General features: G+C 28.7%; 1 protein-coding gene across 1 annotated transcript; it reads right to left on the bottom strand.

The window, feature by feature from the left end:
* Positions 1-751: 751 nt before the first annotated feature.
* On the bottom strand, positions 752-9,642 carry LOC136986650 (beta-1,4-galactosyltransferase galt-1-like). The gene is made up of 2 exons (XM_067284233.1): positions 9,393-9,642; positions 752-2,774 (listed from the first exon to the last, which is right to left on the bottom strand). The coding sequence occupies exon 2, from the start codon at positions 2,742-2,744 to the stop codon at positions 1,350-1,352; it is 1,395 nt and encodes a 464-aa protein (XP_067140334.1). The 5' UTR covers positions 2,745-2,774; positions 9,393-9,642; the 3' UTR covers positions 752-1,349.
* Between the last annotated feature and the right edge of the window lie 1,102 nt (positions 9,643-10,744).

Here is a 10,744-nt window from a genome sequence, read left to right as displayed (position 1 = left end):
TTGTTTCGAAATGATGTGGAATCTGGCAACTTTGAGAGGCTACTTTTAAGAAACTGGTAATTAGTATTGCTTCGACAGTTCCTTATTGTTGGGTGAAACTGCACATTTTTCTCAACACTATCTTAATCTGTATCCAAGAGATACTACAACCTATTAGAGTGTACTGTTATTTTTTAAGATGGTTTTGGGGCTTCTGTGTGAAAATGGAAAATATTGCATATCAAATTGATGATGAGAAGAATGTTGAAGAATTACGGCTGATATTACTTGAGTCAGATGATAAAAATTTGATTAGAGTCCGAAAATGAGAGAGCTGTTAAAATGAAAATGATATAATGGAAGAATGTGCAGAAAATTCTGATACTAAACAAAAAATTTCTGGTGATAAGGAAGTTATGGTAATATGTTATGTTAGCATATGGTCAAGTTCTCAGTGTATGAACTAAAATGTTCATAAACTGAGAATATTATGTTTGTAAATCACTTATTCCAGGTTTCACTTCAATTTACTTTTGCACTGTTTTTATATTAAATTGTGTTAAATTTTTATTTTTCTCATGCTTTGAAAATTTTAACATTTTAATTAGAAATACAAATGTTTTTAATTTAAACTTTTGACAATTTAAAAGTAATTTTTTTGTTATTTTATCTATCAAACACTGTAACCTTTGCAGGACTATAGTTAGTTAATAGGTTATTAACAAATTAAAGAAGTCTTACTTATTTTGTTCTTAGTTTATTTAATTAAACATTATATTTCACTTTAAAGCTTACAAGATGAAAAACAATCCAAGAAAATTTATTTAAAATAGATTTAAGCAATTTAATTATTTTGAAAAATATGATCATTTATATCAAGAAGAAATTACAATAAATTCTTTGTTTATAAAGCAACACGATATTATCATAATATCAAGATACAGTAATTCATACTATTCAATTTTGATATTATTTCATATTCAGAGGAAGCATTTTCTTGTCAAGAGAATTTTGAGTTAAACCCAATCTCAGCACCAATTTTTGCAAGAGCTTTTTGTTCTGTTTGGATTGGTTAACTATTAAATTATAATTACAAATAATTTCCTTTTAAACTTTTGCTTGATTCTATAATGTTTTTACCTCAAAGAACAGGAAGAGTAATAAACAGTTCATTAAAAAGTATTTAAATAAAATATCTAGATTGAGTTTTGAATTTTTATTTATTTAATTTATAGAATAAATATATATTTGAGTATTTTAAAATTATACACAAATTAATCATTTAAAATTTGTTTCAATATTGTACTTTAAATTTGGCTCAAAAACTGCATTCATTGAAAAAGTTATTTACAAAACAAACATGCAAAATTTCATAATATAAGCTTATGTAATGCTTTCATTATTGAACTATTGAGCATTTTTTCTTGAAATTTCAGCATAGACTTGTCCTTCAATGTTTTATCAGACAAAACATGAAAAGATTTTAAATGAAATATCCAAGTTTGTTGCATTCCACAGCAAGAACGATAATGATTAAGTAGAGCAACATCACCAGAAACCCTTACTTCTCTGTAAGTATCAAAATGTTTCCAGACAAAATGTATACCTCCTATCTTCACAACTGCAGGATTTACAATAGTCTTAGAGCGTTCATGATAATACCAAAGTGTCTTCTGACGAATAAAATTACTTAATGTAATAAATGGAAAATTTCCAAATGATTTACGTTCCTGAAATATATATTCATCACAAAAAAATGCCATTGGAAATACATAACTACCAACATTATTATATTTTGCATCTAAATTATATAACATTTCTTTCAAGTTGTCTTGATAGTGTGGAATTATAAATTCATCTAAATCAACTAGAATGACATATCTGAAATTATTTCGACTTCTTAGGATACAGTCTTGGATATGTGCTAGTTGACCACTTTCATGTATCAGTTCACTATCAAGCCCTATATTCCAGTTTAACAAACTGATACTAATTTTTCCTTCATTGAGTATAAATTTAAATAATTGGTAAATTTCAGGAACTATATCTTGAGTATAAAAATAAAAATGATCAACTCCTGCAGCATTATAATAGTTGACAAATTCAATAAGAGAAACAGACTGATTAAAGGGACCATATAATGGTCTTATGCAAACTGCCAAGTTTTTTTTATTGGAACTGGGATAATTCTGGACTGAGATCCATTTTAAGTGTTTTGACGAGTGACCAATTGATATCCATAGTGGATAAGAATAGTTGTCTTTAAGTAATGGGCAGTCTATAAAAGCAGCAACATAGCATCTTTCATGACTTTCTGGAATTTCTGTATAAGTTATTACTCCGGTTTTCAAAATAATGTTTTTCTCATTTTTAATATAACAAGAAGGCTTTGGATTATATTCCTTCAATAATGTAAGACCGCTAAGAACTACAGAAATTATCTTTATGCAAGGCTGAGTATTATCACTTTTTATAAATTGGCAATTATCACTGTAAGCAGAATATATGAAAAAATGTGGAAAAACTTTTATCCAACCTCCTTCACTTTTAAATTCGTATGAACTATTCCTGTGAAACTTTCTTAAAATATGATTATTTAATAAAGTCCTATTATGATATAGTAATGAATGATCAAAGCTTGAGCAAACATAGTGAGATTGAATTTTTATGTTTGAACTACTAATAGAGTATAAATAAATATAACAAGCAATGATAATGATAGAACTAAATGCAATAATGATTTTGAATTTTTTCAACTTGCTCATCCTGAGTTCTGTTCTGTAAAAACTGCTGTCCTGAAAAAAAATAATAAGATTTTTATAAAATTTATATAGGTATAACAACTTTACACATAAGTAAATCTACATGTTACTATAACAATAAATTATATGATTTATCTTTCATCTAAGGACAGGAATCACTTGTTAACTGAAGTTTTGAAATAACATGATTTCTATGAAGAAATTAATGAAATTATGAAAATTTTTAATAAAGTTGTATTATTACTTAATATCTTAAATATCAATAAATTATAATGTATTTAAAAATCTAAACAGTAACTAAATGCCAAAAATGACACTCTTTTTATTTATTATTATTGATAACATAAGACCATACAGATTATATAAACATTGATCTAGCAGTCCAACATTTTCTTAAACTTCATTTAGCATTAACAATGCTTCCAATTCTTGCTTAAAGAAATTTGAAAGATTTAAAAATTAAACCAATCCAGGCTTTGAATCAACTTTTTTAAAAAGTTTTGATATTTCTCAGTTTTAAACAGTTTTATGCTTTTAAAATTTCTTGCAGTTTATAAAATGAGGGGGAAAAACAGTAAAAACAATATAACTTTTCCTGTTAAAATGTTGTATTTTTGACATAAAATTGAAATTTTTATTATAAAATATAGCCTGTATTCAATTTTGTAGTTATCCTTTTTCATCTAATCCTTTATTTCCCATACAGTCTCTATTTTGGCAACTAATATTTCTCAAAAGGTAACCCTGAAATTGATTAGAAATGCCTGTACTTCATCTAATACTACACTTCTTCAAGCTTAACAGAAGATATAATTAGAAACAGTGATTAAAATCTAATATCAAATGTAATGTACTGTACAACAACATATAGTATGTGTAAATTTACTATAGAAATACAAGCTACATTTTAATTTTATACAAGATATAATTAAACTCTCTGCTAATATTTTATGGAATTATTTTTGAATCAAAAATAAGCCTAAAATCCTCTCTAAAGATTTTTTAAAATCCACTTCACTCGATATATGGCCTTCTGAAAGATATTTTTCAAATTCTTTGCCAAAGTACTGTCTAACACTAAAGTTAGCAATCTCTTAAAATTAATTTTATACTTTTTAATGCTTCTGTCAACTGATTGAAGTAAGTAAATGTTGCCCAAGTATAATAAATGAAAAAAATAACCTTATCCACTTTGAACTTATTAAGTTGAATATATGTTAAAACAGACTGCCTTCTCTTTAAATATACATGTTCAACAAAAATTTAACATTTGCAACTGCTTTGAGCAACCATCTTCAGATTAAAAAGAATGTTTGAAAATGGAAGAAATGGAATGCTATATTTAAATTATGAAAGAATTGACATCTGATTGTTATGACAAAAATAGTTTCAATAAGAAACAATATGTTCTGTTTCTGAATGTTCTTTTTTAACCTGAAGGTGGTTGCTCAAATATATGTTCTATTTGAGTATATTCAGTTTTCAAATGTAAGTTTTAGCAGACATTCTATTTAGTGTGGGTTTAACCTTAGAGAGGCCTATCAAAGAGGCTGAAAATGTTAATGTGTGATTTGTATCTGACATTCCAATTTGTCGCTTATCTCAAAATCAAAATGATTTAACAGTTTTTAAAATTTATATTGATAAAAATTGCCATTGTTAGTATTGCTACTTAAAAAACAAGGAAATATATATATACTGTATTATCAAAGAAATCTAAATAATATTTCCTTGTAACATAATTCTTAAAAAGAATTTTTATCACAAAAAATAAATCATCAATAGAAATATTTTATAAACAGATCAAATATATATTAAATGTAGCATTATTAAATTTTTAATACATGGTGAATGCAAAAAATATTTGTACAATTTATCTGTAAAATTCTTGATAAAAACTGCTGTTTAGGCAGAGTTTGTTCAATTTTTGTTCTGTATAAACAAAATAAATAAATAAATAATAATAATTTTGATTAATCATAACTTTTTGTAAAATTTTCAAACAAATATTTTTTCAAAACAAAAAAGTTTCAATCTATATATATAAAATTACATGTCCTGACTGACTGACTGACTGATTCATCATTGCCCAGAGCAAACCGCTGAACCTAGAGGTGAAATTTGGTACATAGTTAGGGTCCGTCACGAAAATGCACACTAAGAGGGGATTTTTTGAAATTCCCCCTTCGGGGGAGAGGGAAAGGATTAAGGCTTAACCTGAAAAACGGCTTCTGCTGTACTATTTTAGATGCGATTTTTTGTTTTTGATAGTAATAAAACGTACAATATTTACCAAATCATCCAAATCAGTTACCCTAGCAATGCCGGGCTCAATTGCTAGTATATTTATAAAGCTATTATTATTATTGTGCAAGGCTAGCAGGCTAAACACATCTCAACCTAGAAGGTCCATTGTGCATCCCACAACAGATTTTTTAAAGATATAGACTTCTGAAAGAAAGCTGAAGGACTTCACCAGGTCTCAACAAGAAGAATTCAGATAAACAAGTCTATTTGAACAGAGATCTGCATACTCACAAATGAGATGCAGAGGCATTTGCAAAAGCAGCAAGAGGCTGAGGAGAAAAGTTTTAGTTGGCACAGATGTTTATGAAAGTGACCAAAATCAGCCACAACACTGACCAAACAGCAAACATAATTCCTGTTGAAAAGACAGAAAATTGTCAGTTCACCCAGAGAGCAGGCTAAGCAAAAAAGTCTTGATTGGCTTTAAACTAGGAGTTAACCTCCACTGCTTAGAAGGATAGAGATTGGAATACCTCCCAATCTAACATCTTTAAAGAAAGTACAGTGGATGATCGGTTAATGAACATAAATCTATTCCAAGACTTTGTTTGCTATCCAAATTGTTCACTAACTGATTATCGATTTACCATAGGTTTTTATGGGAATTTGATTAATTCATTCTGGCGACTCCAAAAAATAAAAATTACATACTTCCTTACTACATTTATTTATATGTAATAATAAAAATACATATAAACAGTCTTGCACTTTTATTAGTCATGTTTTTTCCATTTGTGGGGATTAAAGAATCTGTCCAATGTTGATTGCTTTTCTCTCTTCTTCGTGATTTTTCAGAAGTAATTAATAGCATTGTAATTGTAGAGATCCCCAAGTCTATTAACCTCATTCTGGTTTGGATGCCATTTGGATGACTGTTGTTCTGACATCTTCCAACTTCTTCAAAAGATTTTTAACTGCTTGATATATCTTCCATAGCTAAGATTGTGCCTACTGTAGACCTGTTCAAGCCATACTGTCTAGCAACATCAGACATCTTCTGTCCACTCTCTATCTTGGCTATTCTCTCTTGCTTGGTTTCTATAGCAAGCATGGTTCTTGACACTTCACCCTTTTTTAGGCTCCATAATATTATCAGTTTCTTTTTTAAATAAAAAGTTCAGAAAAGCACTTACAAAAATTCAGAGAACAGAAATCAACTAGCACACAAAAAAAATTATTTAAATGCAAGGCCTGGATAAAATTCAAAATTTGGTATTTAAATTTATCAGAAATTTAATAAAAATTTGGTTTTTAAACGTTAACGAATATCTGATGGGACAATTAAACTCTTGCCTTTCGTAAATAAAAACTGATGCAAAACTTAACCTGTACCCGCCCAATAGTCTCACAAAGACTATAAAAAATTATTTGTCAGAAAGGTAAACAAAAAGCTGGAATTACAAGAGAGTTTCAAAATTTGGATGAATTGATACTATCCAATAGGTATCAGGTTAAATGTTGATGTCAACATTTTCAGAGCTTCAAAAAGTTTCAAATTGTCACCTGGAGACAAGGGTAGACCAATCAGTATTCACTATTTTTATTTCGCTTCTTTTTCTGTTTGTTCTGTGAAGTGATGTCTGAACATAAAAATCTTTCGTGAAAGTGTTTGTTATCTGATTTGTTTGCAGTCTGAAATGTTCGTTAACCAATCACCCACTATATTATAAGAAATACCAAGAGCTGGTTCAGGCCCTACAAAGGGATATGAAGCACCCTGTTTGGTCAGGAAATCAGCACTTACATTGCCAGCAATACACTCATGTCCTAACACCCACAAGAGAGATATGATATGGGTAGCCAGTACATTGAGGTACAAACAGTACTAAACCAGTGGTTCCCAAAGTGGGCACTACCACCTGTGGGTGGTAAGTAAACATAGGCGAAAAGAAGCAAGTGGGTGGCAGGGTCTGAACGGTAACCATAGGCAAGGGTTGGGTTACAATATTTTGTGGGTTTATAATTTGCTTATAAAACCCAAACCAGAATGGATCCACCTCCATTGTTGTCATTAATTACAAGTATTTTCCACCTTCTATATTTTCTGCTCCTGTAGACTTGTTGTCAGAATTATATCTAACCCTCTCAATACATGTGTTGATTCCTTACTGGTTAAATTTCATGTATATCAAGACTAACATTTATATGGAAAATAGAATAATAGGTTCCAAAATTCCACATTTCTCATATATATGGTACTAGACTGTTAAAAAGAAACTAGACTGTTTCCACTGTTCAGTGATAATAGAATGTAAGTCTTTTTGCAATCAAAAATCAATACATTAGACATTTGAGCATCAGTCTGCCATGGGGATTGAGTTTTTCAAACCAGAACACTTGCTACATATGATTTTGTATCATTGCCTTAGTATTGTGTTGCTAAGAATGAACTTTAAAATTGAGCAAATGTTAAATTTTGCATTAAACTTTGAAAATCTGCCACAAAGATCCTTGAAATGCTTTGGAAAGTCTAGGGTAACTAAGTCTTTGACAATGATTTCCAAGACCCAAGATAGCAAGACTTATCAGGAAAGTAACAAAGAGCAAGGTGATTGTATACCGGAAATTTGTTTCTTCTGGTCAGATAGTTAATTCAGATTTTTATTGTGATACTTTGAATTGACTGCAAAGGATGTTTATCACAAAAGACTAGAACTGTAGTGCAACCACAAATGTAGCTCCATTGTGACAAAGCTCTTATATACACAACCTTCAAAATTTAAGCATTTTTGGCAAAAATTAACAGTAGTCTTCTTCCACCCTGCTTACTAGTCAGATTTAGCTCCTTGTGATTTCTTTTTGTTCTCTAAAATAAAATTGAAGCTCAAGACATCATTTCAATATGGTTGAGGAGATCCAATGTGAATTGTAACAGGTGCTTCAAAATTTTCAAAATAATGACTTTCAAGGAATGTTTTTTGAGATGTGGCAGAAACATCGGGATTGCTATATTAATGCCGGAGATTACTTTGATGGGGATGGTGGTCAAATTTAAATTACTTAAGTATTAATATTTTTATAGACCAAACCTGGTATCTTTTTGATATAACCTTGTAAATGTTAGTCTCACTTTATACAGTTTCAATGTACACGAAACTTTTACAGAATAAATTTACCATGTAAATCAAGAATTAGGCATAACATCCACATTCACCGTGAATTTAATTTTAATATAAAATTTTATTGGAATGCACTTGTAGTCTTTTGCTTGTAATTAATTCAAAGTTTCTTGCATGGTATACTATCACATCTCACATTACATTTATTATTATAATTACTGAATTATCTATATTAAAAAGTTCAAGCTCTAATCAACTTTTGCAACAAAGTTTTATATTTGCTTTACTTTTATTACAGAATTTCAATTGATCATGCATATTTAATACTTTGTTCATACACATATATCTATTACAAACAGTAAAAACAATATTATTAATGTACAAATTATTACTACTACTTAATATTTCATTAATTTTTTCATCCACAATTCATTTTAAATAATTTTTCAAAGATAAATTTACTAGTAAGCAGATTAAATAGCCATTTAGAGATCCCTCAGAAACTGAATTCCTAAATCATTCTGCAAACTTATTTGTTTGTTTAAACTTTATATTAATAGCTAACAAGTAGTTGTAAACTGTAAATAAAAAATATTCAACTACCTGATTTCTCTCTTTTAAGTGCATTATATGGAAAACGTAAGCAACAGCTACAGTCCAAAATATTTAGTCTCGTCCTATAAAATGTTTTGACTATCATATTATTATTATTATTATTATTTAATAAAAGTAAAATGCTCATTTCTCATTAATAGAATGGAGAAATGTGTTTTCGTACTATAAACATTTCGTCGAATCATATGTTATTTCACTTAAATCTCTAAATAATATAAAAGGTTATATTAGACTTCCAATCTATCACTATAATTCTATATAGTTCTGATAAATGATTGATTGTAGTAAGTTCACTTTGTAATTATTATATATTTTTTACTTAAAACTATGCAACTGTGTGAATATATTTTAAAATATTATAATACATTTGTATTATTTTTTCAACCAAAATTAATAAAAATAGGCATTGAATATGAACAATTGTAACCGAATAACCGAATACACTGGTAAACTCCCTTTAAGTAAACACTCAATGTATCATACTGGAATTCGGAAAAATAAATAGATTTTTCCGAAAATCTGTAATCTACATGAGCAAAATAGGATGAATACGTATATTTAGCTAAATTAAACACAGAATTAAATAATAGAACGTATAACACACTAAAATAAACTCTTAAAAATATATAATACACACGTAAATGAGTGTTAGTAGTTATATTATCATCACCTTTTGAATATCCGTTCATAGTAATATTCCGTAGTTAACAATGGATCGATATCTAACTCATAAAAATCACATAATTTATGTTAAGAGTGCTGATAATATTAAGTAGCACGATCGAAGATCGTGTCCCAGCAGTTTCGCCCGTGCACACTTCTCATACCTGCAACAGTAATATTGATACGATGCATCATACACTTTATCTTGTTTATAGTTCCCTCTATATTACGTATTTAGTTCATCCGATGCACGTAGTATTATATTACATATAATATATTATTATAAATTACTCATTATGCCCTGTTATGTTCATTATTATAAGAATAATGTATAAAATATTAATAATTATTATTAATTTAATATTTTTGTTTAACGTCTAGATGAGTTTTCTGTTTACTTTCGAGGTGTTTAGAACAATATGTTATCAATTGTTAAATTATTACGTCATCAAGAGTTTATTTTTCTATATAAACTTAATTCTATATAATAATTTTCCAAGAAATAATAAAAGTAATTATTTTATTTCGTTATTTTGTTTTATCCATTGCGAAAATGAACTTTAAACGGTGTAATTATCTAACTTACGTCTGCTAAAGTGAATGCTTGTTTAAATAAACTAAATTTGTTTTCTAAAATAATAAAAATTACAGTATATTTAACTATTAAACGTTTAGTTATAATAATAATAAATCTTATTATTATTATTAGATTTAATTTTAATTATGTTTTAATAAAATATATCTGGTTTCCACTGTGGGCGGCGAGTTAAGCTAGGGGGCGCTGGAGACTGGATACTGATCTAACGGAGACGATAGGTGAGGGTTGGGGTGGATGATAATCTTTTTCCTCTGTTAAAACGGGTAAGAAGAAACATTGAATGGTTCCTAGATGTGCAGAACAATATACAGTAAGGATACAAAGTGTGAGATACATAGAAAAATTTTTCTAAGAATATTTCCAATCCTTTCTCACCCAAGGGAAAATGGGTTAGGGGCGTTGAGTATAAGTTTACGGAACAAAGGGGGCGGTGGCTCGAAAATGTTTGGGAATCACTGATTTTATATTAATAGATTTCATATACTGTAGTAATTTTATTATTTAATATAAATGGATAGCGCTCAATCGTTAAAATGGAAGAAAAAGGGGGATGTCGTAAGAAATGACATGTTTCGTCTAATTTTAACGCAGTCTGTTCATCAGTGAGTACTAAGGAATTTTTAAACATTCATTATAAAGCTCTGGATATGCCAAAGTATTGCAATCGGTCGCAATTTTTGATCTTCGGTCTTTCGTGATCAATAGAAACATTTCAGAACGTATTCCGAAAGACGTATACTCGCTATTTTAATAGGAGTAAT

Source organism: Centruroides vittatus, unplaced genomic scaffold (genome assembly GCF_030686945.1).
Source record: "Centruroides vittatus isolate TY-2023 unplaced genomic scaffold, ASM3068694v2 scaffold_1167, whole genome shotgun sequence".
Taxonomy (NCBI): Eukaryota; Metazoa; Arthropoda; class Arachnida; order Scorpiones; family Buthidae; genus Centruroides; species Centruroides vittatus.
Note: the sequence above shows the minus strand (reverse complement) of the source record. Positions and strands in the feature narration are given on the sequence as shown.

Bases quoted from the DNA above. Each gene is read 5' to 3' on its own strand.
- LOC136986650 (XM_067284233.1), bottom strand. From the start codon at position 2,744: ATGAGCAAGTTGAAAAAATTCAAAATCATTATTGCATTTAGTTCTATC.